Raw genomic sequence first — 27,975 nt, 5'->3', positions numbered from 1 at the left:
TTTGCATAGAGGAGGAAACGGTTCGGACAAGGCAGCGTATGAAAGCCACACCCAGACGCAGTTCTTCAGGGTTCAACCGTTTATGTGTTCAGGATGGCAGAGGTGTTTCGGTGCCAAAGACCGGATATCAAGATGTACAGAAGATGAAGAGCGCTGGGCCGAACTAGTGAGTCAAACGTTCTGCGATACTATTCACGCTTTAAAACATTAGGACCCCTGCCAACACACAACGCATTCAAGGTCAACACACAGAGCATTCAGGGTGAACACCCAACGACGCATTCAAGGTCAACACACCACGACGCATTCAAGGTCAACACACCACGACGCATTCAAGGTCAACACACCACGACCCATTCAAGGTCAACGCACGACGCATTCATGAAAAACACACAACGCATTCAGGGTCAACACACGACGCATTCAGGGTCAACACACAACGCATTCAAGGTCAACCGTCCAGGCTCAGAGGTCGTTCGCCATAAGCAGAGTGAGGGAGGATGCATGTTGCAACTATTGAGTCACATTTGATTTGAAAAGAATTTCCTGTCATTGGTGGTTCGTTTTGACAGCGCTCGTGCCATTGGTGGGTCGTTTGAGAGCCTCTGTCCGATTGGCTGACTTTTTCTGTCTTGAAATCAAGTCGTTCCTAAAAAGGCATTTACCATGAAACTTAAAAAATAAGCAAAATCAAACGATAACTTTCTGAGGGAAAACAAAAGAAATCTAATGGCAGTAAATAAGAAATATATTATCTTGGTGGCAAAAAAACAATTTGCTTCTTTTTTTTTAGCACAGTTTAAAGTATCTGTTCGATGTGAAATTCCAACTCGCAACAATGCGCAAGTCGAATATGGTTTCATAAAACAAAATAAAAGTGGCAGACTCTGAAGTACAATTCATACCGCCATAAAATCTAAATTAACCTAAACTAAGGTGCTCTGGGATTGGATGGGGGGCCGGCGAGTTTGACAGACGGTCGTTTGTACAAATGGCCGTCCGTCTATAGTTGCTCACCTTCCACCCAAAGCGATCCCAGGAGCTTCCAGGCATGCTATGTACATTTGTTCATTCTCATCTATTACATGTTGTGCGGCTGCAAATCTATTACAAGTTTTACGGTGAAGGGGCGCCACTAAAAAGGCCAGGTCTCTGTGTTCGATGCCGGGTGAGATGCAGGGGCTTTGACTGTCGTACAAAAGGGGGTAGAAAGGAGGGTGAGGGGGGGGTAAGAGTGGTCCCTGGTCTGTAGCCCGAGACACTCTTGGTACAGGATAGTCTGGGTTGGCTTTTGTCATTCTAAATTTTGGGGGTTGATTCACCGACCGGAGTCCGGCACAGAGGGGCTGCTCCTGACTCAGGTCCAGGTCTAGGTCTACGACCAGGTCTAGGACCAGGTGTAGGACCAAGTGTAGGACCAAGTGTAGGACCAGGTCCAGGCCAAGGCCCAGGACTAAACCCGGTGCAGGACCAGGTCTCAGCCCAGGTTTAGGCCCAGGTTCAGGTCCCGTTCTAGGTCCCGGTCCTGTTCTAGGTCCCGGTCCAGGTCAAGGCCCAGTACTAGGAACAGGTCCAGCACTAGGTCCTGGTCTAGGACTAGGTCCAGGTCCTGGGGGGTGGGGGCCCTCAGCGACGGACCCCGAAGGTCATCTTGCCCCCCGGGGTCACGGACCACTTGTTTTTCCGGTCCTGGATCTTCTGGAAGATGCTCCCGCTTCTCCACTTCACCTTCTTATAAAGTTTGGTTTTCTTCACCTGGGGGGGAGGAGGAGGAGGAGGAGGAGGAGGAGGAGGAGGAGGAGGAGGAGGAGGAGGAGGAGGAGGAGGAAGAAGAGGAGGAGAAAGAGGAGGAGAAAGAGGAGGAGGCAGAAGGTCAGAGCGTGTCTAATGCAGCCTCTGTAATGAAGGTCAAACTCGCTGCCCCGTTGGTCAAGCGCTCTCGTCCGGTCGCTCACCTTCCCGGTGTCGAAGTCTTCGTCCCACTCATCGATCACTTTGTCGTTGATGGCGTCGCGGGTGTCCTGGATGGCGTCTCTGCTGATGGAGGACAGCTCTCCGTCCCAGCTGAGGACTAAGAGGGGGAAACGGGAAACTCAACACCAGGTTCACCGGCTCGATACCAGCTCATACACCTTGAACCTTCCCTTTGCCTTACGTACAACACAAGAGGGCGTGTCCACCTAGATGTACGACGGATAGATCAATCCAACAGCATAGCCAGTGTACTGTGGCTAGTGTTGCTGATCTACCCATCATACATCATTTTCAAACGGCTTGTGATGGCTAATCACACTCACACCTGGTGGTATATCAACTCCCCTTTGACCTCCATGGGGTGAGCCAATAACAATTAGCCTGAGTGGAGCTGCTGTAAACAACCCATAATGAGCTGCAGTCATAAGCCATCCCATAATGAGCCGCAGTCATAAGCCATCCCATAATGAGCTGCAGCCATCCCATAATGAGCTGTAGCCGTAGGCATCCCATAATGAGCTGCAGTCATAAGCCATCCCCATAATGAGCTGCAGCCATCCCATAATGAGCTGAAGCCATCCCATAATGAGCTGAAGCCATCCCATAATGAGCTGTAGCCGCAGCCATCCCATAATGAGCTCCCGTACCGTTGGCGCCGTAGGCCTTGTCCGTGGAGTTCTTCAGGAGCTGCTCCACCACGTCCCCGCGCCGCTCGGCGTCCCAGGACGCCCGGGCCGGCTCGGGCCGGGGCTTGGGAGGGGCGTCGCCGCGCTCAGAGTGGGCGTCGCCGCCGTCCTCGTCGCGGGCCGGCGCCTGGCTCCGCCGGTAGCCGTCCTTCACCTGGCTGTCCCACTGCACCACGGGGGCTGGAGGCGGAGACACGCGTCATTCATGGTGACTTCACAACACCCCGCCACCCCACCTCCCCCCCCAGGGGGCGGCGGCCTCCCCAGGGGGCGGAGTCAGCGCACGCAGGCAGGGTTTGGATAATGACTCGGGAGCAGGTTTAGGGGTAAAGAGAAGGGGGGAGTGTATGGCGGTTTTATTTAGTTTTCGCATTTATTTCTTTAGTTTCAACTTCTAATAAATGAGTAATAAAATTTTTTTATTAATTAATAATATAAAATAAAATAATAATTAATGAGTCATTTTAATTAATTGGGAGTGTTTCTTTGCTGCTCGTCAGACAACGCATAGAAGCGAGTTGAAGCCTTAAAGGACAAATCCGGTGTAAAATGGATTGCTGCTTCTCACGTTTTGAACGACACTTTTTCCATCCAGCTTCCACTCGGGTTTTGGATAGTCGGTGCCGTGAAAGTATTTAACTATTATGAAGAAGCATTAACGGCACCGACAATCCAAAACCCAAGTGGAATCTTGATGGAAAAAATGTGTAGTTCAAAACCTGAGCAGCTTTTACTCCTTCGCCACCTACAGAGTTTGTCATGTCATGTGACTCTAAAGCCTCATGTTATCTCCCGTAGACATTTGGCTGAGGGAACCAGAGCCTTGGAGGCGGGACTTATTCTTCAGAGGTCTATGGCTGCCGGTCACACTCACACCTGGTGCTATAACTCGGGGGCCCTCAAGACCAGACCAGATGATGTGACGTTGAAGACGTCGAGGTCGGCCGCCCCCCTACCTGAGCTCTGCAGGCCGTTGGTGGTGGGGCGCGGCGCCGGGGGTCCGTCGTCGTCAGGGTGGTCTTCCTCAGCGGGGCGTCGTCCGCTCTCCTGCTGCACGCCCGCTTCTTTTAGCCTCTTCTTCTTCTTCCTGGAGTTCTGCTTCAAGGCGGCGGCGGCGCTTTCAGAGAGGGACGTCTTCGGTCCACGAGGGCGGCTGCCGAGACGGGGGAGGGACACGGATGAGGAGGGGAGGGACCGAACATCGGTACGCCGATACATCAAAGCACTTCATTCATAGATACGAGAAACTAAGAAAAACAGAAATCCAGAACTGCACCTAGAAATATTGTGATGCATACGGCTTAGCTCAGGAGGTAGAGCAGTTGTCTTGTAACCGAAAGGTTGTTAGTTCAATCCCCAGCTCCTCCTAGCCGAGTGTTGATGTGTCCCTGAGCGAGACATTTAACCCTGACTGCTCCTGACGAGCTGGCTGTCGCCTTGCATGGTCGACTCTTCCGTCGGTGTGTATTAGTGTGTATTAGCCGATGTAAGTCGCTTTGGATGAAAGCGTCTGCTAAATGCCCTGATTGTAATTGTATGCATTGTCCAACAATACATTCAATATCGCTGGATCGCGATATTACCGGTATCGTGGTCCATGCATCACCTAGACTCTGCATAGCGTCCCCCTCACCCTTCCACACTTTGTGTAGCGTCTTACCCTAGCAATCTTTGTTGTATACGGGGAATGGGTTAACCTAGTGATGGTTACTACTTGGTTCTATGAACATCCTTACAGTACCGACAGCGAAATATAGTTGTTTCTCTTTCTTCTGATAAATGTACTTATTGTCAGTCGCTTTGGATCTAATGCCGCGGTCCACTGCAGGGTGCGGTACGGTCCGGTTCGCCTCAGTCCGGGAGGGAGGGGGCGGTATAGCCCAGCTCAGTTCCGAGGTCGCGTTTCCACCGCCGACAGTACCCTTTGTGGTAGGCCGGATGTCGATCGCCGCGGCAGCTACGTAAACAACGTAAACAACGTCTTCTTCCCCAAAAATTGCAGAGGAACGTCTCAAACTCCTTGTTCGCCCAAGCACACGTTTTACGCAACATGTTCATTGTAAAGAATAATACCTCGAGGCTACTGTTTGTTTTTATCCCCACGTGGCCCGGAAGTGACGATTCTATTTATTATTCTTGAGTTTGGTCTTCCACTTTACTTTCTAACCATTTCTGATTCTTCTCTGCCCCATACCCTCTCTGCATCTCCGAGACGACCAATCAACGGAGGGGGTCGTGTAGCTCGAATTTTCCGGCACCCTTTCAGGCGTCTCAGTGCACCAACGGAGGAGTACTGAAGACGAGGGCAAAAACTAGTACGGCTCAGACCGGGTCACGTCCACTTTCGACGGTGGAAACGCAATCCGTACCGCACCTTTGCGAACCGAACCGCACCCTGCAGTGGAAACGCGCCATAAGCGTCTGCTAAACGTCCTCAATGTAAAAGGCGCTCTGCCCAGACTTCCCTGCTCCACCAGGTGGCGCTCTACACACGGATGAGGGCCGTACCTTTCCGTCGCGCCCGAGGGCCCGTCCGGCCGGACCTCCGGCAGCTGGCTCCGTCTTCTCCTCCTCTTCTTCCTCTTCGTCAACGACACCGAGTCTCCTGGGCGCTCGCTCGGTGGGCTCTCCGGGGCCTCGGCCGTCACCGCGAGGGTCTTCGCCGGGGCCCCCGACTGCACCGCAGGGGGCGTGGCCTGGGTCTGAGCGGGGACCGGCGGGGGGGGGGCCGAGAGGCTCCACGCCCCCCCCTGACACCAGTCCTCCTCCAGGTGAGACCGGACCGCCGCCGCCGCCGGCTCTCCTCCGTCCTCTTCCTCGCGCTTCCTCTTCTTCTTCCTCCTCTTCTGCTTCTTGTCCTCGCCGGGCTCTGGGGAGGCGGGCCCGGGGGGCTGGGTGGCCCGGGGGGGCGGAGCCTCATCCGGCGCCACGGCCTCAGCCTCGACCTCGGAGTGGTGCCGTTTCCTCTTCTTCCTCTTCTTCCTCTGGGTTACCGTGGTCTCTAGGGCGCCGCCCGGTGGAGTGGCGTGGAAGCCGTTGGACTGAGGAGGCGGGGCGGGGGCGGGATTCTGAGGTGTCTGAGGGCGGGGCTTGGAGGGGCCGGGGGGAGTGGCCAGGGAGGAGGGCGGGGACTGCAGTTTGGGGGAATGGAATGGGCCAGCTCTGGGGGGGAAGCAGAAGTACAAGCATCAGTACGCTGAAAGGAAAGCGATGAGAAGGTCCACCCCCCAAACGATGACTAGTTCCTTCAGCACTTCACCTTCTGGAAAAAGGGTCCATTGTTATGGGTGCATAGCAATATATTTATCCGCAAAAAAAAAAAAAAAAAAAAACCCTTACAACCTCCTTGTCACCACAGAATGTCCTGGCTCATCGCTTGAGCAGGCAATTTAGTTTAGGAGCATTTTTTGTCATGTATGTTGATATTCTCTTTACATCCAGATGGCAATCAATAAATTCTATGTCCCCATTGGCTAGTCTTCTCCAAATTGCCTACTCTACCTTTAAAGTCCCCATTGGTTATTGTTCTCCAAAATGCCTACTCTACCTTTAAAGTCCCCATTGGTTATTCTTCTCCAAAATGCCTACTCTACCTTTAAAGTCCCCATTGGTTAGTCTTCTCCAAAATGCCTACTCTACCTTTAACCTCCCATATATCCTCATTGGTTAGTCTTCTCCAAAATGCCTACTCTACCTTTAACGCCCCTAACGTCCCCATTAGGCTAGTCTTCCTCACTGTAATGAAGGTGTGCCCGGGGGTTGGCTCACCTGTGGGGGTCGGTGTGAGAGGGCGATGTGAGGGGGGTATGAGGTGGGTGTGGGGGGTCACTGTACAGCTGGCGTGAGGGGGGCAGCGAAGCGTCAGAGCTTCTCGGACTCCTGCTGCTGCGACTGGCCTGCAGTTATCGACATAAATAAAAACTTGGTGGTCTAAAAGAAAAATAGCCATGAATGTGACAAAAAAAGTCAAAAGATAAAAGAAATCAAAAAGGAAAAAAGGAATCGAAGGAGAACGGGGTACCATTGCGGGGGGGGGGGGGGGGATGGGGGAGAGAAAAACACAAAGCGGAGAGGGTGTGGCAGAGAAGAATCAGAAATGGTTAGAAAGTAAAGTGGAAGACCAAACTCAAGAAAAAGAGAAATAAATTGAAGGAACTTGTGCAACTTGTGGTTACTTCAGATAGGAAACACGAGAAAGGACTTCCGTCCGATAAGAAATCATGACGACACTTTGTCATTACAGAATATAAACTCTACAGAGCAGCAAGTTGGTGCTGGCATACGACGAGGAAACGTTGGCAATGTTCGAATTGATCCCTTGGTCCTCATTCACTATAATATAGTCAACACTATTATATAAATACTATGATAAACGTGCTATATACACGGTATATTCAAATGATTCAGACACTAATTATGCGCCTGAAAATCCATTGCTGTGACCTGATTGTGTTCTACGCGTTCGTTTAGCTCATTAACATCAAACAATCCTTTACGGAAAATGTCTATCAGACGAAACCGACGACATCGAAAAACACAAAGTCACTTGAACCACCGTGGAAACTGGTTCCAATGTGATGGTGCATTATGGGTAGTGTCCCACCAGGGGAAAAGGTTCCTATGTGATGGTGCATTATGGGTAGTGACCCACCATGCTAACAGGTTCCTATGAGATGGTGCATTATGGGTAGTGACCCACCATGCTAACAGGTTCCTATGTGATGGTGCATTATGGGTAGTGACCCACCATGCTAACAGGTACCTATGTGATGGTGCATTATGGGTAGTGGCCCACCATGGTGACAGATTCCAATGTGATGGTGCATTATGGGTAGTGACCCACCATGCTAACAGGTACCTATGTGATGGTGCATTATGGGTAGTGACCCACCATGCTAACAGGTTCCTATGTGATGGTGCATTATGGGTAGTGACCCAACATGGTAACGGGGTTCCTATGTGATGGTGCATTATGGGTAGTGACCCACCGGGGGAAAAGGTTCCTATGTGATGGTGCATTATGGGTAGTGACCCACCATGCTAACGGGTTCCTATGTGATGGTGCATTATGGGTATGAAGCAGTGTACGTTTAAGACGTGCTTTGCGCGAGTCCAGTGGACCAACAGGAACAGAGCCAAGGCCCTGGAGGTCCGGCCCCAGGGAGGAAGAGGAGGAGGAGGAGGAGGAGCGCTCACCTTCTTGGCAGAGAGGGCCAGCTTCTTGGCGGGCGGGGGGGACATGGTGCAGGAGGCCTCGGCGGTGATGAGGCTCAGGGCCGGGGGCTTGGCCGCCTTCTTCTGCTCCTCCGTGGCCCCGGGGCCCCCCCGGTCCACGCTGCGGGCCGGCGAGGACAGGCTGCTGGAGCCCTTCCTGGGAGTGGAGGGCGGCTCGCCGGCGGGGGCGCTCTTGGGACCCGGGGAGTACTGGGGGGAGAGGAGAAGAAGAAAAGGTAAATACGGTTCACATGCACGCCAACACGAGGACGGTACATAACGAGGCAGACAAGACTGTTTCTATCAACTTTAGACGCAATTAGTGTCAAAACACGTTGACGAAAAGTACGATGGGAAATTCCAACTCAACACTACGCAATTCGACTTCGTAATTCATAACGCATAAAATCGAAATGAAACTAAACTACGGTCTCTGAGACGAATATGGGGGGCGGGGGGAGTTTGACAGACGGTCGTTAGACCAAATGGATTATGAAAAATCATAGTCACGATTATTTTGGTCAATATTGAAATCACGATTATTCAAACGATTATTTTTGAGTTTGAAAACATGTTGTATTTATTCAGCATGTCTCTCCCAAAAAAAGCGTTGTAACAGACGTTTAAAATTTCGCCTTAAAAAAATGTACACAAAATGGTCAAAGAAAATGTTCCAATCTAAAATAATATACAGATATGTATCCAGCTGTTCTGCCCATAATCCAAAAACTCAATCATGTAAATGTGATCGTTTGACGCTAAAATCGAAATTGCGATCACAATTAGATTAAATGCCCAGCCCTAAAGTATAGTTTATATAATTTGTTGAAATATAGTGCTGTCAAGCGATTAAAATATTTAATCGCATTAATGTTAACTCACGATTAAATCGCAAATCTTTTTTCTATGCTAAATATCCCTTGATTACTTTGTCCCATTAATTGTTCTAATTGTAATGCTCTTATCAACATGGTGAAGTGCATCGGCTTGCCTTGTGCAAATGTTTTTTTATTGATAACAACATTGGCATATACTGATCAAAACAGGATGCAAAAATAAAGCCTATAGTGCAATTAAACGATGAACATACAAACATACTGCCTTGAACATAGCAGTCAGGCTACTGCTTCTTTGTTTTGAGCCCTAAAAATATTTTTGAAAAAAATTGCGTTAATCGCGCGATAAAAAAATTAACGCCGTTAAAATTGGTTTGCGTTAACGCCGTTAATAACGCGTTTAACTGACAGCACTATTAAAATAACTATATTGCAAAGCGAACGGACTGGGGGCTCCTAACAGGGAGGAGGAGGAGGGGCAGTACCTTGGAGTCAGTGGTGTCGCCTGAGGAGGAGTCCGACAGGGACTTGGTTGAGGTAGATGCCGCGATGCCCCTGCCGTCCCCGGCCGGCCGGCGGTCCCCGTCCGCCTTTCCGTGCGAGGGGCCGGGCGTGCTGCTGCGCTGGAAGGCCAGGCTCTGAGGGGGGGGCTTCTTCAGCTTCTTGAAGGGCTCGTCGATCAGCGTGGGCCCGCCCGCAGGCTTCGACGGGCCCTGCGAGGCCGAGGTCCCGTTGGAGATCTTGGCCTGGGGGGGGCCGGCGCCGTTCCGCGAGATGGGGACGCCGAGACCGCTGTCCATGGACTGGATCTTGCGTAGCTGAGCGGGCTCCAGTTTCTGGGGAGAGACGGAGGCCTGGGTCGGTGTGGGAGCGGGGTCTCGGCGGCTGGACCCCCCGGTGGTGGGGGGAGACACGCCCGTATCGTGGGGTACATTCCCATGAAGGGCATTCAGCAGACGCATTTATCCAAAACGACTTACAATGAGTACATTTGTCAGAAGAAAGAAAGAACGATATACCGCTGTCGGTACGGTAAGGACGTTCATAGAACCAAGTACCAAGCACTAACAATCACTAGGTTAACCCGTTCCCCGTACACAACCGAGATAGCTAGGATAAGATGCTACCCAATGCCAAGTACTATTCTTAAGTGCAAGGATGTACAACACACAATATGTGCGTAAGAGAGGGGAGGCTATGCAGAGTGTAGGTGAACTCTGAACAGGTGAGCCTCGAGGCTCTAGCTGAAGCTGGTGAGTGGCTCTGCCGTCCTGATGTCTGTTACCATGGTGATCTGAGGGGAGGACAGCAGCCCGTTACCTTGGTGATCTGCGGGGAGGACAGAGGCCCGTTGAAGCTGGCCTTGCGGATCTGCTCCGGGCCCAGGTTGTTCTTCCCAGCATGCATCAGGGCCTGCTTGGTGGCGTGTCCGTCGCCGTTCTTCTTGGTCTCAGGGATCCTTCGACACAGAGGAGGAGATGCATCGGGTTAGTTCACCTCCTGTACACCTCGAGAGCGAGCAGGATGTTTGGTTCTGCTGCACGGTTCTCCTCTCACCTCAGGTAGAACAGGACGTACGCCTGCTGGTTCAGCACCACCTTGATGTTACTCGAGTGCACCATGGAGTCGTTCATCTGGTACCACTGGCCGTTGCTGGCCTATCAAGGCGAGAGAGACAACCATGAGATAAACACGCCAGCACACACTCAACACGGCTTCACATTAGAGCTGGCCGATTGATCGATTTTTAATTTTAAGTTATGGTCAATAATCGATTCATAAAGTATAATCGATTATTGGAAGAAAAATAAAATTTAAAAAGGTTAAATGTCAACATGGCAGAATGCGATGAAAAAAGTGAGTGTCTTGAGTTTGCCTAAACGCTGTGGCAATCAAATTTTGCTTTTTTTTAAATCATTGTTAATCTTCAAATAAAATCCAAATTTAAAAAAAATATATATTTGTCATTTATAGAATAAAATAAAATAAAAAAGATTCGATTAAACTCGATAATCGGGTTTCGTTTGAAATAGTCAGAGATTTTATTTTTATGCCAAATCGCCCAGCCCTACTTCACATTCATCACATGAACATCAGTCACACGACAACAAACTTATTTAAAGAGTCACGAAACTGCCGAGCATTTCCATACCTTAACGTAGCAGTAATAGTGACCGGCGTGGCAGCTGTACCCAGAATGCACCAGGACAGCGTAGAGACCGTACATCACCGGGTCTCCGATGTTCTGGGACATGTAGGGTCTGATGTTCAGGAACTCTGGGTAACCCACGTCCTGGGGGCAGAGGGAAGGAAGGCAAGTCATTAGTCATTATTATTTTTTTAACAACGACTAATCTACAAGAGAAAACTGTCTGATACAGTACATCATAATTTACTCAGATGTAAGGGTTCTTGGATACAGAGTTTGTTGCTAGGGAGAGATAATCACTAATCATGTTACTGATCAGACAACCAAAGCAGTCGTAGACAGCCCACGCTGGTCATAGAACCAAACTTCAGAATGATCCAGCAAAAATTATATTTTATTCCAAAAGTGAACGTGAAGTTGGTTGCATGGAATTATTTTGGTTCTAGAAAAGACGACATTGACCAAAAACGGCCTTGCGAAAGTTTCCACAGAAGGCCACACGACTTATTATTTTCCCATTTTCTTTGTCCCTCTAAAGCTCTGTATAACGCTACAAAATCACCCAATCATTAGCAACGAAATCTTTTTTTTTGTTCTTCCTTTTTTTTTTTTCAACACCATTTTTCCCCAATATGGTGCAGCCCTAAGAGGAACCCATCACAGAACCTCTGACAGAACAGTGGACCTAGGCCGTGGTGCGCTCACCTTGGTGATCTTCCCCCCGCTGAAGTTGGCGAACCTTTTCAGCGACAGCGTCAGAACGTTGGACGCCCGGTGGAGCGTGAAGCGCTTGGTGGCCGGAACTTTCTTTTTGCACCTGGGGGAATGAAAATCAAAGCGTGCCGTTTAGTCCCAATGACGCAAAGCAATTCCCTTCAGCGCGGGGAAACTGGTAAAGATGAATCGCGTACGACCGGAGGGGGAAGGTTAAACAGACGCTTCTGTTCTGTATGTTCTGCCGAGGCCGAGCCACGCTGCAGAATTACTGCCACCATTACTTCAGAACTTCCCGCCCCACTGAACTCGACCGGGAGGAGAAACCGGAAGAGCGAACGGCCGTCAGTCACTGGCGACGTCATGACAACCAAATAAACAACCGCAGTAGTACAGCCCTGCTCCTCGGTCAGTGTTAAACAGTCACAAGGAAGAAGATTTAACTAGCTACGGTTAAGTTTACAGTTTCTTAACGTTTGAAATGTATTCTCTATTGATGTTAATAGCCAACTTATATAACTTCCAGTTCGAAAATATGTAACTACTATTTATAGTAACTTCTGGTTCCAGAATATAAAGTTAAAGGTGGTACTACAATATTTGAATCCCTTACTGATTGGATGATTCTCCTTTTACAAATTTTCAAACGTAACCTTATTAGGAGAGCTGGGGACTTCACCACTACCAGGTATGAAGATCAGGACTTTGGACATGACTCGCCTGCTTGACTTTGCCTTCTTGAGACACGAGTCTCTCTGGAGATTTGAAAGGAGAATGTTTCTTTGCTTCTAATGATTATGATCAATAATCATGTCCAGCTCCCATAATAACAAAGAGAGGATGAAGTGATGCACCAAATGATCGGCCAGCGATCAATATCTGCTGATATACGCCTTAAACAAGCTAGGTCCTAGAGAGCCAGTGAAAGGCTGGAGGGCTGTTGACTTACTTGGCACACATGTAGGCGTTCTCCCCACTCAAGAAGTCCGGCTTTACAAACAGCTCCAGCGCACGGACGATGTTGGCCGCTTGCTGCAGGAGGCAAACAGAACCTGTTAGAGAGCTGCTAGGTGAGGACCACGCGTTTCAAAGGCAGACATCGTCATGGAAACATACCCGGATCTCTATGGCGATGTCCAGGTAAGGATCGTAGGTGTCCGACACACTTTTGCAAAGAGAGCACTTGACTGGAAGGAAAGAATCAAGAAAAAATTAATTCCCATACCGACCCAAATATAGTTAAATTCAATTCAATAAAAGTTGATAGCCCTTAACCACAGGTACAGTCTCAAAGTGCTTAACAGCCATGTGTTTATGACACCGCCCTGACCCTCGCCCCCCAGAGAGCAAGAAAAAACCCTCTTAATTAGCAAGGAAGAAATCTAGAGAAGGAACGCAGAGTGAGGGTCCCTCCTTCCAGGGGTGACGCTCACTCTGCGTGCAATGGGTGCCATCATTTACGTACAGACAGTCTGACGGTTAAGGGGCATGCTCCACAACGGGTGTTTACCTCTTGACCTGAGATAGCCACCGAAGATCTGGTGGACCAACGTGGTCGCCTGAGTTTGACGGTCGAGTCTACCAAAGGAAAGAAACAACAGACAAATGGTTGTCATTCAGCTGGCGGTAGAAGGGGGCGGCCGGCGATGTAGAAACATTGAGCCATGTCTTACTTGGGGAAGCCGTTCAGGCAGGCCTTCTGCATGGCGTCGATGGTGTAACGTAGAAATTCATGAGCATCCTCCTGGCTGCCGAAGCGAAAGTGTCTGGCGATTTCTGTTTGAAATAAAGAACAATGTATTCAATTGAATTAACTTCCTATAAAGCTCAGTGGAAACTAGTGACTGCACAAGTAGACTCATAAATAGGCCACGTTTTTCTTTTTTTGCAAACTAGTGACTTCCAAACGGCAGTCACTAGTTTGCACCAAAGCAAAATCAAGGCCTATTAGTAGTTTACACACTTCCTTGAGTTTGTTTTGGGATCATTAAGCATAGAACACAGGGAGTCTCGGTGTCATTTAACCACAGACCCGGAAAGAAACCAGAGAACGAACAACACAACAAGGAGCCTTACTTTTGAGATCTCTGATGAAGGACACCGGTTTGATGGCGTTCCCTGTGTTGGCGTACGCCTGTATGATGTGATTTTGCATCACACAGATCATGCAGAAGCCCGACTGATGACCTGAAACACAAGGATGGGAACACAAGACTGAAGTCAGGGGAAATGATTTAGCTCTCGCACGCTGTGGAACATTTCTCCCAAAAACAACGTTATTTCTAGCTCAGCTTCGAGGGAATGTACTCTTATTCAGCACTTGCTGCAGGCTACACGGCAGCTCGCCAACTCTGCAACTTTCGTCTTGCAGGCAGAGGTGAAACGGAGGCGTGCCTTTTCACCGACAAAGTATGAACTCCACCACCATTACACTTACATTTAGCAGACGCTTTTATCCAAAGCGCCTCACGAGAAACAATAGATCGCTGTCTGTACCGTAAGGATGGTCATAGAACCAAGTGCCAAGCACTAACAATCACTAGTGCCGCTTTTCCACTGCATGGTACCAGCTCGACACGACTCGACTCGCATTTTTTGCGTTTCCACCGCAAAAAACATGGTATCTGGTACCTGAAGTGGCTGCTTTTTCTAGTACCGCCTCGCTCTAGGTTCCAAGCGGCTGAGCCGATGCTAAAAGGTGACGTCGGCAGACGGCCGGCCACTGATTGGCCAGAGAGTGTGACGAAGTCACGAGAGCGACATGGCAACCATGCTGGTAACAGCCATAGCAGCGCCGCAGCCAACATATTCCACTTCTTCAACTTCTTCAACATGCCAGCTAATAATATGAACACGAATACCATCGCATCGATGTCCTCATTTGTTGTTATGTGGGTTCTGTCCATGTGTGGGTTACGTAGGTGTTCTTTGCGTCGCGTACAGAAATACGTCACGGCCCTTTCGCGCAGCCGACCCCGCCCACGTCCAGGAGGTACTATTTGCGGTGGAAAAGGACCCGTGCTGCTACCGTGTCGAGTCGTGTCGAGTCGAGTCGAGCTACATGTGCGGTGGAAAAGCGGCATTGGTTAACCCATTCCCGTTTACCTCAAAGATAGCTAGGATAAAATGTACTATGTAAGGGATAATCACCGAGAGGTAGAGAATAAACAGTTTGATATGTCCGGCTCGTGGTAACCTTCCACGAGCCGGGCATATCAAACGGTTTATGGACCTGCCTTGAGCGGATTATCTCGTTTATTCTACTTATTGCTTGCCAAAATAATAAAACAATTCAAATACTTTAATAATTATGCTTTTTCTAATTCGTATTGCATGCTTATTGAATGTATACTCACGTTCTTTAATTACGATTGATCAAACATGTTTTGGACACCTCGATGCGCGTTATCCCGCTTATACCATGGTCACTCACCAAAGAAAATAAATGAAGAAGATTCATTTATATTTTCATTCATTTTAAAATCCAAATATAAAGTTTTTCGCAAACCATAATTTACTTTCCATGGTAAGGCCCGAGGGTTTGACTAATAACTGGAACAATCATTATCCTCCCGTAAGGTTCTTATGCAACGGAAACATTGTTCAATCCTCCGGTAAATAGGAAAGACCTTAGATACGACTTGGCAACGGGGGGTAAATAGTCCGCTCAGCTATGAGCCAGTGAGCGATCGTTATGGATTGTACATATTTATAAATCGAAATTCGTCCAAGCTTGTATACCACGGATACTCTAGGGTCTATAGCAAATAACCGCGTTTTCTGATTACAGTTTAATACATTTTTCACAATTTACCAGCTCCCGTTATGAAGGCTGAACAGCCAATTTGACTGGAACTACATAGCAGGTGTCCATATATAAGGGATTAATGGACACCCTGCAGCCAATCAGAATCGAGTATTCCAAAAAATACAAGCGGCATATTGATCTACTATTTGATGACACTGTGCTCCATCAGCAGAAAGTACAACCGACAAGTCAGCGGGCAACCTGCCGGGTTAATGCCCTCCTCCCAGCCAATCAGAATCCAGCATTCTTAAACAAAGTACAATAAATAGTACTATTTTGTGCCAGGACATACTAACATACTAAAAGTGCTTGTGAGGGGTGTTGTAAATGGTTAAACTACCCCCTTTTTTTTTGTGTGTGTACACGGTTAACCGTTTTTTTAAATTAATTCATGTTTTTTTTATTTCTTTTTTTTAAGTGGACCGCAGTCGCGCTACAGGGGGATTATTTGTTTACCAACACGGCGGATGAGCGAGCAGAATGATCGCAAAAAGAAAATTTGTTTGACTGGTTATCTCCGTGTGGTTCACTTGCAGTTGCGGTGTTCATTAGGTTGTCAGCTTACTGTTACATTAAACTGCAATCAGAAAAAGCGGTTATATGCTATAGACCCTAGAGTGACTGTGGTATAAAGGCTGGAACGAATTTCGAATTATAAATATCTAAACTTTATGTTGAAAGTATGGAAGGTTAGATTCCCAGATTCCTATTGAAACAATGGCGCGGTGATTTTTTTCTTTTATGGTTTTCGTTTACTTATTTTTCCTAAACAGTTATGATTTACTAGCCGGTTACACGTGTACCCGTGCACACCCCTAGTACTCACAGGTGCGACTGTGCTCCTTGGAGAGCAGGAAGTTGGCGAGTGGCGGCGTGTAGGTGAGGCACTGCACCGTGGAGTTGAGGAAGCAGGTGTTGCCCAGGTTGTGGAGGCCAGCCCCCACGCGGTAGACCCGCTCCCACTTCAGGGCCAGCCGGCTCCCCTGGAACAGGACCTTCTGAGGGGGGGGGACCCCGTCGCTCTGGCCCCCATTGACGTTCTCCGAGCCTGAGGCCATGGACAACAGCTCGGTCACCATGCGGTCCCAGCAACACAACATGTGGGGTTCCTTTACATTTACAGACGCTTTATTCCAAAGTACAATATATCGCTATGGGTACAGTAAGGATGTTCTTAGAACCAAGTGCCAAGCACTCACCATCACTAGGTTAACCCATTCCCCGTACACAACAGAGACAGCTAGGGTACGACCCTCGCGGACTCTCTGGCCCCGCACGGCGCCCCAGGCGAGATGCTCACCTTGCCTCTTTATCTGCGTGGACTCGGACGCCTTCTGCCCAGCCACTGCCTCGTTCCGGGGGTTCAGGATCACATACTTGGTTTTCAGGCTGTCCAGTTGGTAGGAGAAGCCCTTGCTTGCTGGTTCGAATTCAATCTTCTGCAGGAGGACCTTCTTGGCGGAGGAGGCCAACAGCTTGTTGAGGTCCACCTCCTCACTCGTGTCCTTGCGGCCCGGCTTCAAGGCCTCCTTGAGTTTGTCGACTATCGGCATGATTGAAGCATCACTGCAAGAAAAGAAAGCAGTCAATGAGGAAAACCAATGAATAAACATTCTCCGGGGCGAAACCCCACAAACAAAATGAAGACGGAGAGACACAATGCTCTGAAACCTCGTTGGGAAATGTCCCTAATTTCATAACAATCCCAACTCTCCTTCGCCCAGATATTTTAAACTACACTAAGCTACGCTTTCTGCATCCCAACACAAAAGCCCTGCTCTCTCCAGCCCTCACCCACGTTCTCCCCGGTCCCGGCCTGCTACAGCTACGCTAGCGTGAGACTTCTCCTTGGGACTCGGTCGCTGACACGCACACTTTTAGAGGACGTTCATTGACGGGCCGCTGTTGCCCTTAAAAGCCTCGCAGACGTTTTCTGCGGATTAGCGCTGCGGCAGCAGAGTTCTCGCTCTACACTGAACCGACATCTTCAATTGTTCTCCACGTCAGTCCTTCAGGACCAATAGGATCAGAGAACCGGGTCCAGGTTCATCATCAACTCCATGCATCAGTAAGTTGCCGTCTGCGTTTCGGTGGGTCCTGGTGAGCCCTAGTGTGCCAGTCACTCTAAGAACAACGTTTTCTACGTATCGTTCAGAAAACAGGCCTGTCAATCATTCAGAAAGCAGGCCTGTCAATCATTCAGAAAGCAGGCCTGTCACATCGTTAAGCTACAACATTGACGACCAACTTACCAAGTAACTAAATTATGAAAAATGACTTCAGAATAAGAAAACCTACGCAGAGATATTTCATCACAACAACAAGGTGGCGTGGTGCAGGGCTGAGGAGCGTGTACAGTAGGTGTACCCTCTGTGTGCGTACGGCCGTGTGAACACCCCGGCGCCATCTGCCAGCATCAGCTGTTTGGCACCGAAGGACTCCTGACGCGTCGCTTCCTGCGAAGGACGGCGGGCTGACAGGATGCCGTTTAAACGGGGACGTCCGACCCATCGACCGGACGGGCGTGCTCTTCTTCCTCAGCAGCCAAACGCCGCCACACTCGATTACGCTAAACATTAAAAAATGTGCAGCGGAAGAGAAGCACCTTAGGAGACATCAGCCGACGCGACGCGTCGAGCCGGGGGACGGCAAAGACGGTGAATCATGGGTTAAGGACGCAGGACGTGCAGAGGGGAGCGGGGGTGCTATCAAAGCCCTGCTGGGGTGGGGGTGGGGGTGGGGCTGGGGGGGTGACGTCACCAGGGGGAGGGGGGATGGGCCGTACTCGCTTCATCCACAAGGACACCCTCACCTTCAAGGCAACGCGAACACAATTAGGATCGCATTGCTCCACGGAGACGCCACTGTGTATTGGTCGGATCATAACGAGGAAGGGTTCTTATGCTCGTTAAGTGCCCACTTACCAGCTGGGAGCATAAAGGATGATTTAGGATTAGGCTGCCCGATAGGTTTTATCCCCGACGTACATATTAAAATATTAAAAAAAGACTTCCATTAGGATTTATGGCATAAAATGTTACCCACATAAATAGTGCAATTTTCAAAGACTGAACGCAGATGGGAAAAGATGGTACTTTATGCTCATCCCCTGACGTTTGAGAATAGATAAGATAGAAAAACGTTATAGATTCTGAACTTTCTTATGATAGCGAGACCATTCATGCATGACCCTTTGTTTGAAAAAGGAGAGATGATGCATTTGACGGTTATGGGATATTGAATCTGAGGAACAGCCAATCTCCTATGTTTTAATGGGATACGCTCATGGAAATAAACCACGTTATATTTACCAGTTATGTTGTCAACGTGAGATATATTCACATTACATAACTCCCATTTCCAACACATGGACGGGCAACGCGTTATATCATACAAGCAGGTATGTCATCCAATTAGAATAAAGACGTCTGTTTAGTGGCATACCAGCGTACATTAGACCTGGCTGACCCACGTGTACAGGAGCCACAAAGAGGACCCGACGTGTGACCACGAGTTTCTCTCAGTTGTTTTAACAGCAGCACTGAAGCCACGTGGCAGGTGTATTACGAGCACATCCCTGGTGATTGACATTGCATAGTTCAGGGCTGGGCCAGCGACATCCGCTATTCATTCATTCACTCACTCACTCACACACACTCCTTGGTTGATATGAAACCCGGTGACAGCTCTGGAGGTCCCGTACTACTGCTGCAGCAGCAGCACTCTGAACTCCGAAACGAATACACATGTAACGTGTCACGTCATGCGTGTAACATGTCACGTCACAAGGGAAACATATCAGATCACACGTGTAACATGTCACGTGACACACGTGTCCTTTTGCAGAGTTCCGAGGGGTGCAGCAGCAAGCGCACAGAACTCCGCAACGACCACGCGTTTAACGTCCCGCGTAGCCTCCCAGAGAAACGAACGACCGCTCCAGTCAGATTAAAGTTCACCACTCACGATTCCGCCGCGTGGGGTCAGTCGGCCGTCCCGTGTGCGCTCACGCCTACGTGATGTAACGAGCTCACCCGAGTCGACGGTCCTGGTTCCGATGAATAAACACACCGAACCCATCGCTCGGGACTACTCGGATCTTCTCGGAGCGTAACGTGAGCTGGGGAGGAGGGGGGGCTAGGCTACCGACCTAATCGAAGGCGGCGAGGTCGGACTAAAGGGCAAGAAAAGGTTTGAAGAACATCGACCGTGATGATCGGTGACATGTTTCTCGGGGTGCGGGTTTTAACTCGGTCGGAGGACCGGGCGCACGGAGGGAGGACGTCGACACGTTAGCCCGCGAGCTAACGTGGCGACGTCCCCCCTCCGCGCTGCTGCGATGTAGCTTAGCACCGAGCTAGTTCACAGACAGCCCGGTCATACTCACCTAGCGTCCCGTCTCCGACGAAACCGCGCGTACAAAATACACCGGAGGGGCACGAGGGCCGTCCCGATAAACCCACCGTCTCACCTTTGGACGAGTTATCCGGGGTGTAGAGTTATTAGACGTTGTCTGTCGGATGGTAACAGCTACAACGGCGCCTTCTCTCGTCCATGCTGCATTATGAGAGGGCAGGGACCAGGGATGACTGACGGAGATCTGCAACCAATCACGTGGAGACTCAGTCGTTCGCAACCGAAAGCAGCCAATCAGGGGCCAGTATTTAGTTATAGCCCGTATGGACGCACGCAAGCACGTGACTTTCCAATAGCTCTGTTTACCAAAACCCATTTTTAAACTTCATATACCTTTCCATTATCGAAATGAATAGATCTTATATTCTTTTTCGTAAACTATCCTATACTGTAATATTAAGCATCGCTAGAGGTGGGCTACACACTTTCATGGAAATGTGAGTCTTCTTATCAATTGTAATTAATATGGCTAATTATGAAATCATTTAGGCATTAATTTCAATCTTTATGTGTTTTAATGATAAGATGTTATTCAAGCATATCTCTAAGATGTCTTGTGTACCTTACCTGTGTTCAGAAATAGGCCTTCGCTTTGTCACCGGGAATGGCCTGTAGGTGGCGAGAGATTACATGTTCAGACTTGGCTCTCCGTTATTTCATTAGGCTTATTTAATGTTTCTAATCTTGGTTCATTCTCATATTTTGCTCATGCCATTCCAAACCTCTCTGTTGGCTCCCATCATGTCTTCATTCACAAGTGGAGTAGAGAAAACGAGCTTGCTACATAAACATTACTAGAATTGGCCAGCAGTGTACATTTTTTTGCCAAGTAGCCTACAAGACCTGAATACTGTAAATCACTGTTTCAGGCGTAGTACAATAATGGGTCAGAAAAAGGTCAAACAATGTGAAGGTTATTTTTTATTGAAAGTATTATTTAAGTTATTAACAGACATGCATGCAATCACTGCCTGCTCTTAAAAGATATCATGTGAAACCAGCACAGTTCAATTGTCCAATGTTTTTACATGTTATAATAAAGAGGTAAAAAAAAACTATATTACACGTATGTAAATTAATGTGAAACATTTACATTTAGGCTTCTGTTCACGTAGACTGTTCTCCGAAATCGTTGCTTTTAAACTTTTAAAAGTGTTAAGACACCATTCCACTAAACGAATCGTAGGCCTATAGTAAAGCCTTTTTTAACAAAGAAATGTGAAATCACACGTTACATGCATATGACGCGTGTAATGAAACAAAAATACTAAATGGAGACAGATTAATCAGAATCTCTGATCTCAGAAACTTCTATTTGCCACCGTGGTTAAAGTGCATTATGTGTTTGTAGGAAAAATGGAAAAAGGAAGGAAATCCCAATAAAACATTGGCATAAACACCGGGCATTCCTGCACTGACGGACAATTATAATGTTTAGATTAATACAGACATTACCCTACAGGGAATTTATTTTTTTGCATCAAGTTAATTTCATATATCACAGTAGAGATCCTTATATTTCCAAACAGGAGAAACATAATTATTTTAGTTTCCAATTTATTTGTGTCATTTAGCCCTGCTAAAACCTTGAAGAGAATGCAGGCCAGTTTATTTACCATTTAATTATTTAGCATTACAATCATAATTGAATTATGTCTAAGTTTGATTCACATCATTTGTATGCTAAAATGACCTGATATGCATTTATCTAAATATCTTTGGTCCTAACTGAATTGCATACAATTGCATCACTTCTGTTTCAGATTCAAATTCTTGAAATAAGTTCTTCAAAAGTGGTTAACAGAAACCATGCTTTGAGCATTATGTTTTGTATCTGGATTTCCTTTTTCTATTTAACTTTATTTAGCTTACAAAAAGAACCCACAAGCATCCCAAAAAATTACAAAAGCACACATTTCTAACCCGGACAATACTACAATATCTTCCTACGACGCCATCAAAACAAGAGAGTGAGAGAAACAAAAACATACTGGTGGAAACATAAGTATTTTCTAGGTGGCAGGCCCGTTGAGTGTGTGTCGGCGTCCAAGACGAGCGGGTTAGGGTTCCTCGATGTCCAGGAAGTCCTTCTTGGGCTGGGCCGCTCCCCGGTACCAGGCGCAGGAGCCGTCCCTCCGCTGGATGCAGGCGAAGTGCTGCGCCTGGGGGCCGCTGATGTAGTTCTCCAGAACCCAGTCGGTCCACAGGCACTCGTTGTCAGCGTGCAGCGCGCAGGGGAGGGTCTCACAGCGGACGATCTGTACAGGGACCCGTGGCGTTAGGGACCGTGTCTGATTGACCGAGGAGCGGAGCTGATATCTAACCATTCAGTACACTTTGGAGAGAGAAAGGAAAAAAAAAAAGAGAGAAAGAGGAAAGAGAAGGAGAAAGAGAAAGGAAAAAAAGAGAGAAAGATAAGGGGAAAGGAAAAAAGGAGAAGAGAAAGAGAAAAAAGGAAAAAGGGAAAGAAAAAGTAAAAAGAGTAAAAGGAAAAGAAAGAGAAAAGGGGAAAGAAAAAGAGAACAGAAAGAAAGACGCATCTTTTGGATACAGGTCCTTAATAAGCAGGGATTAAGGACCTGCTTATTAATCCTCACTATCCTTCTCTTTCTACAGAAGACAAGGGTAGAGTAAGTTGGTACCTTGCAGTCGCAGCCCATGTGGTATCTCTCAGGCAGGCTCTTCTTCTGGATGGGGCTCATGGCATCCCAAGGCTCGATGAAGTCACACAGGGTCACGTGCACGTTGCCGTCGCTCTCCAGTTTACCTTAAAGATAGACGGAGAAGAAAACAAGATGGTTGGAGGATTCAGTCAGTCAGTGTTTTTCATGGGGGAGGGGGGTCTCTCCTCGAGGAAGGGTGAAGGATGGCACTCTGAACATTTAATAAGATAACCGTTTTGGTGGGTTTAATATTGGTTATCAACGATTGCCAAGTAATTCCACCTTCGTAAAAATGAGTTGATTCTGAATATAAAATCATTTAAATGTGAATACGAAGTAACAATAAGTGTGTTTATTAAGTGTCAGGACGTACAACCTACAATAAGTGCGTAAGAGGGGGGTGGGGGGGTAAGGTGTACCTGTTATAAGGTACTCCATCTGGCCTTCAATGTCCAGAGTCACTCCACATAGAGCAGAGATGGGGGCTGTGTAGATGGCCTCAATATCCATGACTGGCCCTTTGAACATCTAGCAGGAGACCACAGACAGTAGATTAAAATAGGCCGATTTGAAGACTGCATGTTTCAACACAACGTCAAAGGAGCATTGGAATATTCACCTTGATCAGCTTGACGTCATACTTGACTTGTTTCACTGGATTCCCGTAGACGTCGTTGCCAACATCGACCTTGTTCATGGCGATGACCTTTGCTCTAATAACTGGAAAACAAAAACAGGAGAAGACAAACGGTCCAGTAAGCGGGTAATAACTTTCACTGCACGGCTGGCAGACGTCAACATTGAGGCAACAGGAAAGTCTAAAGCCATTGGAATGGTTTTCAAATTAGAAAAATTATTAATTTATTGGAGGTACATTTAATACAGCATATTCAACGATTAAACAGAAACGATATATTTCTACACGTCAAGTTTCTGAAGACGGAAATACCCAAAGATGGTGACACATTCAAAAGAGCTTTTATCGTGGAGTCTCGTGGAATCCGAGACCGTACCAGCTACACTCTGTGGGTAGGGATAGGGAGTGAGAGACCGACAGACGAGCCAAAACCAAAACCAGGAACAAACCCAGGTTCAGAGGAGACAAGAGGGGCTCTGCAGAACACCCTGGCTCAGGAGTGGCACAGTGCTAGCTTCTCCAAGGCAGCGAACATAAAGGCTAGAGCATGAAAACACAACTATGGCTGCCCACCACCAATCATACATCCCCCACAGCCAGCATAATCATGGTGAGCTTTGAACAGTAAATTGACTGCATTTCTAAAGCGCTTTTCGAACCATTCGGACCACACATGGCTTTACGATATCACCTAACATTCACCCATTCCTGCACACATTCACTCACCGAAGGCGGTGTCAGCCCCGCAGGGCGAAATCCAGCTCGTCAGGAGCAGTCAGGGTGAGGTGTCTTGCTCAGGGACACCTCGACACTCCTTCAGGAGGAGCCGGGGATCGAATTAGCAACCTTCCGGTTACCAAACCACCCAGTCTACCTCCTGATCCATATGAGCAATAATCTGAACACCAGTCCAACAGGGTTGACTGACAATGCGTCTCTCGAAGGACTTTGACTGTCTGAGCCTCTGGACTTGAATACCACATAGGAGGTGGAAATTCCGTAACTGTACAACTTCCCTGACAGCTACACTTTCCCTTAATTGACAAAAAAACAACGTTAGGTAACCCGCGTTGTGTTATAAAATAATAAAGGAAGTCATGAACTTTAATGTTGTTCCTGTTTACACCGCTTACAGGTCTTCAATGGGGAAGTCAGCTGGAGTTGATCCACTTTTAATGTTTTAAAAGACTCCCACATTGAACTGTAAAACAATGACTGGAAGGTACGATGCTTGTGGTTAGGTGGTGTTTTCAGTGTTATTTGAGACTTGTAGCAGTAGTATTCTTAACTTGTAGTCTTTACTTATGACCCAAACATCCAACTTGGTGGTAATTACAACAACTTAGTCTGTAGATGAAATGAGACATGAGTTGCTTAACCAATTGAGTCAAACGGTTGCACACATGTGGATATTGTAATAGCAGGAAGTTAAAAAAGGGACACACACACACACACACACACACACACACACACACACACACACACACACACACACACACACACACACACACACACACACACACACACACACACACACACACACACACACACACACACACACAGGGAGCTAATGAGGGAAACGAATAAGTAATCTTTTGTGCACACTCAGCCAACGCGGAGACGAGCCAGGCCAACGTAAACCGACACGGCTAGACAGGCTGGTTACTGTTGCAATTTTGCTTGCATCGGTGCTCCATTAGGAAACAACGCACATATTATAAGTAGGCCTATCCAGGAACCTGGAAAATGGTTGCCCTCTTCCATCCTGTGTTTGGAGAGCTCAACAGAGGTGGTACCGTAGGCGCTTTCCTTTTCATTCATAATTCCACAAAGTCACTCCACTTCAGGATTCAGGGGGAGAGTGGAAACAATTCTCGGAAATGCTGATGCAGCACATTCCCCGGGCAGACGCCCAGACACTGAAAGGGAGAGTTTACAACGGGACTGCCAATGAACCCATGGATCTGTTGTCCACATGAGGTCTACATCATAGGAGTGTGCAACTAATTATGGAAAAGTTTTTTAAAAAAAGATGCATGATTTGCATCCCTTTTTTTTCAGATGAGGTAAACTAGGTCAACAGTTGACCTAGACGGAATTTCTGTATATGACCTACAATGCGAATGGTTAAATAAGTGATTAAGAAAAGGAAGGTCCTATGTGGAGAGATAACGACTTACCGACGTCCGAGCTGCAGAACGCCTGCTGCGGATGAGCGGGCGAGCAGCTGCAGGCTTCTGCAAAGTCTTCCACCCGCCAGGCGAACAAGATGGCCAAGGCGACCAAGCAACCGTTCACCGTCCAAGTCATTTCAGAGCAACGGTGGTTCCGAGATAGCTATATATTCAATACAAAGTAGTCAATATAAACGTTTACAAAAAGTAGTATCTAAAGAACAGGCTATACTAAACACTTCACCCTTAATAAAGCCAGACTATAATCGTAGGACCAGATCCAGTCGGTAGAACAGGATGTATTGACCTCAATAAAGTCTATTAAATCAAGTCAACACTGCGGGAACGTCTGGCAGAATAGAATACCCCTTTCATGCGCAGAGTCCTCAGCTTTATTGAACTGAGTCCTCGGTAGCTCCTCCCCCTACAGGAGCTGAAGGTTCAGAAGCCTTGATAAGGTAATGGCAGCCAGATTATCCAAGCGTCCGAACGTACACAGGGTTGTACCTCTTCCCGCTACAAACCAATGTGCCCGTCTGGTGTCCGTTCGGATCAGTGACTGTTTTTAACTGGAAGAGGACCCGCCCAATGTACGTTCGGACCGTTGGATCAGGCGACTACCTGTTGATAAACGAGAACACATCCTATACACGGGGAAGTAAAGAAAGAGGAACGTGAGCTTTTGAGTGAGATTGTTTTAGTCAGAGCTTACTCAGCTTATCATAAGGAAACGTAAGGACATAGATACCTCTCTATCTTACAGTTCACCATGACTCACAGCCCAAAAATGGTGGATGCCTTCTTGGGTTTGCTCAGAAAGGAGTGTGGCTTTGAGGTTTCCCTCGTGGAGCCCGTCCCGAGAGGGTAATCACACTGGAGACCTAATGGAGATAATGGGGGTAATGAATTGTAAGGGGGTCGAGGAGAGAGAGCCCCGTTCTACATGTGTCTGTTACGGTGGATTCTCTCCGTTACATCATAACTGGCGGCTGAGCCAGGCCTACTGGCCTCTCCACAACATATTTCCACTCTTTCCACAATTTAGCATTTTTTGCTTGGTTGCTTTTCCACAAGTCTTCTTAAAACAAACCCGGGCAGGCGGAGGGTTGGAGAAGACTCACTGGAGGGAAATCTCAATGTGTGTCCTTTGTGTGTTTTTCATGTGTGTAATGTTTGTGTGTCCTTTCTGGAACAAACGACTTACCAGTACAGGCCGACTGGGACTGACAGGAATGGAACGGACAGGGCGTTGGGGCATGGGGTACGGTTAGAAATCTTCAGTGGAACATCTTGCACCATGAGTGGGACAGCTGAGCAGATAAGGAAGATCCGGGAAATGTGTCACAGAACCCTTGAGGTTCTGCGTCACACTGCTAGGCGAGTGGGGTTTACGGTAGGAGCAGGGTTCAATGGAAGTCTAGAGGTGTTGCACGTTCTGCTGCTCTGAGGTCACACTGTCGCACACGAGATGTGAAAAGTTCACAAGAGAGGAAGTAAAATTGCCACGGTGTAATGATGACTTTTTGAAAAGTGAACTCCCTATCTACCAGAGAATAACAGACTCTCCTGTTGCCCTGCGTTGTTGACCTGATGTGGGGAGGCTGAGGCCGGCTGCCCACCCTCTTCTCCAGCTCCTTGAAGGGGACCCTAGAGACAGCCCCACCCACCCATCGTACAGCCCAGTCGCAAGGCTTTCATCACCAGAGGTCAAAGGAGACGCTGATGGTCTCTCCACCGTCAGAGAATCACCGGAACACGACTTAACAGAATATGGGGTTTCTTTGCTTTATCAGGCAAAGACGACATGCACAGAGCTGTGAAAGTGATGCGTGCTGGTCCACACACTGTAGACCTCTGTGTTTGATACGCTCACTTCGACCTGCATGACGGTGTCTACATGAGGTTCTGGTTTGGCGGGCGAGAGGGCGGATCCGTCCACAGAGACAGAAAGGGCCGTGTCGGCAGTCCCCCTGTGTACGCTACAACCTTCAAACCCCGGGGGCTCTGGCCCCGGTCAGCCTCCTCAACCCTCAATTACAACCTTCGCCGGCGCCAGGAATACCCCGCGAGGAACCGCCCGGCAAAAAGGGGGATCCTGACGGGAATGGGTAGCTTGTGGCCATTACTCGTATCCTGTGACACGGACCAGCCCCACACTTTCTCTCTCCCTCTCGCTCTCCTTATCTCCCTCTCCCTCTCCAAACACACAGACACCCTCCCGACATGACATCAGGGGAAAAAGGCTTGACCACGAAACCGAGACCACCTCCTCCTCCCCCTCCTCCGGCTGACCCTCTACCTTTCGGGCAAAAGGCGCGTGTCCTGTTGCCCGCCCCACGCCATTGTTAGTGTTCTGGCCACAGCCCACGGTCCAGTTCCCATAATCCACTGAAACCATTAAAGAGTTTATGGGAGATGACTGGTGAGACGGTGATTCAGTGTCAGGGATGTTACCCTTTGTGGAGGATCACTGGCACGGAGAAAGAGAAAACATCTGGTGGGGAGCGGAACAGGGGTGGAAGGACTTCAGGGTCAGGTTGTCCATGATGTCGGCGGTCCGCTGCCGGGCCGGTGATTCACCCGCCGTGTGCGTGTGGTGCATCTGTAGTCTGTCAGCGCTCGATGGTGTTGTTGTTGCTGTGACCCAATAAGGGTGCGGCCAAATTGAGGGTCGGTTGTCGGGACTTTCGCTCTTACGCAATAG

The 27,975-nt window shown here is 48.3% G+C and overlaps 2 protein-coding genes across 4 annotated transcripts; both read right to left on the bottom strand.

Annotated features, from left to right (window-relative positions):
* Positions 1 to 64: 64 nt before the first annotated feature.
* usp36 (ubiquitin specific peptidase 36) lies at positions 65 to 19,976 on the bottom strand. Of its 2 annotated transcripts, none has more exons than XM_030373660.1 (20): positions 19,853 to 19,976; positions 16,682 to 16,947; positions 16,208 to 16,429; positions 13,650 to 13,760; positions 13,247 to 13,349; positions 13,084 to 13,151; positions 12,690 to 12,760; positions 12,523 to 12,605; positions 11,565 to 11,676; positions 10,863 to 11,003; positions 10,268 to 10,368; positions 10,031 to 10,169; positions 9,196 to 9,546; positions 7,857 to 8,084; positions 6,429 to 6,556; positions 5,169 to 5,822; positions 3,617 to 3,813; positions 2,622 to 2,840; positions 1,956 to 2,071; positions 65 to 1,755 (listed from the first exon to the last, which is right to left on the bottom strand). In XM_030373660.1, exons 2-20 carry the CDS (start codon positions 16,932 to 16,934, stop codon positions 1,627 to 1,629), a joined length of 3,426 nt encoding a protein of 1,141 aa, XP_030229520.1. In that variant the 5' UTR covers positions 16,935 to 16,947; positions 19,853 to 19,976; the 3' UTR covers positions 65 to 1,626. The 2 variants fall into 2 exon arrangements, with proteins under 2 accessions (XP_030229520.1, XP_030229528.1); XM_030373668.1 differs by having other exon boundaries at positions 19,769 to 19,971.
* A 724-nt stretch (positions 19,977 to 20,700) lies between these two features.
* On the bottom strand, positions 20,701 to 25,766 carry LOC115556743 (metalloproteinase inhibitor 2). Of its 2 annotated transcripts, XM_030374023.1 has the most exons (6): positions 25,638 to 25,766; positions 25,278 to 25,434; positions 23,080 to 23,180; positions 22,880 to 22,988; positions 22,440 to 22,564; positions 20,701 to 22,055 (listed from the first exon to the last, which is right to left on the bottom strand). In XM_030374023.1, exons 1-6 carry the CDS (start codon positions 25,644 to 25,646, stop codon positions 21,858 to 21,860), a joined length of 699 nt encoding a protein of 232 aa, XP_030229883.1. In that variant the 5' UTR covers positions 25,647 to 25,766; the 3' UTR covers positions 20,701 to 21,857. The 2 variants fall into 2 exon arrangements, with proteins under 2 accessions (XP_030229883.1, XP_030229891.1); XM_030374031.1 differs by lacking the exon at positions 25,638 to 25,766 and having other exon boundaries at positions 25,278 to 25,631.
* Between the last annotated feature and the right edge of the window lie 2,209 nt (positions 25,767 to 27,975).

Source organism: Gadus morhua, chromosome 2 (assembly GCF_902167405.1).
Source record: "Gadus morhua chromosome 2, gadMor3.0, whole genome shotgun sequence".
Taxonomy (NCBI): Eukaryota; Metazoa; Chordata; class Actinopteri; order Gadiformes; family Gadidae; genus Gadus; species Gadus morhua.
The sequence above is the reverse complement of the archived record's forward strand: the minus strand, read 5'-3'. Positions and strand labels throughout refer to the sequence as shown.

What these genes read in the sequence shown, in the direction of transcription:
- usp36 (XM_030373660.1), bottom strand. Translation starts at nt 16,934, where the DNA reads ATGCCGATAGTCGACAAACTCAAGGAGGCCTTGAAGCCGGGCCGCAAG. An exon ending in TGGCCCTCTCTGCCAAGAAG is followed by an intron (nt 6,557 to 7,856) that starts GTGAGCGCTCCT and finishes CGATAACTGCAG; the next exon opens with GCCAGTCGCAGCAGCAGGAG. An exon ending in TCTCACACCGACCCCCACAG is followed by an intron (nt 5,823 to 6,428) that starts GTGAGCCAACCC and finishes CTTCCCCCCCAG; the next exon opens with AGCTGGCCCATTCCATTCCC.
- LOC115556743 (XM_030374023.1), bottom strand. An exon ending in ATGACGTCAAGCTGATCAAG is followed by an intron (nt 22,989 to 23,079) that starts GTGAATATTCCA and finishes GTCTCCTGCTAG; the next exon opens with ATGTTCAAAGGGCCAGTCAT. An exon ending in ACATGGGCTGCGACTGCAAG is followed by an intron (nt 22,056 to 22,439) that starts GTACCAACTTAC and finishes GTCCCTGTACAG; the next exon opens with ATCGTCCGCTGTGAGACCCT.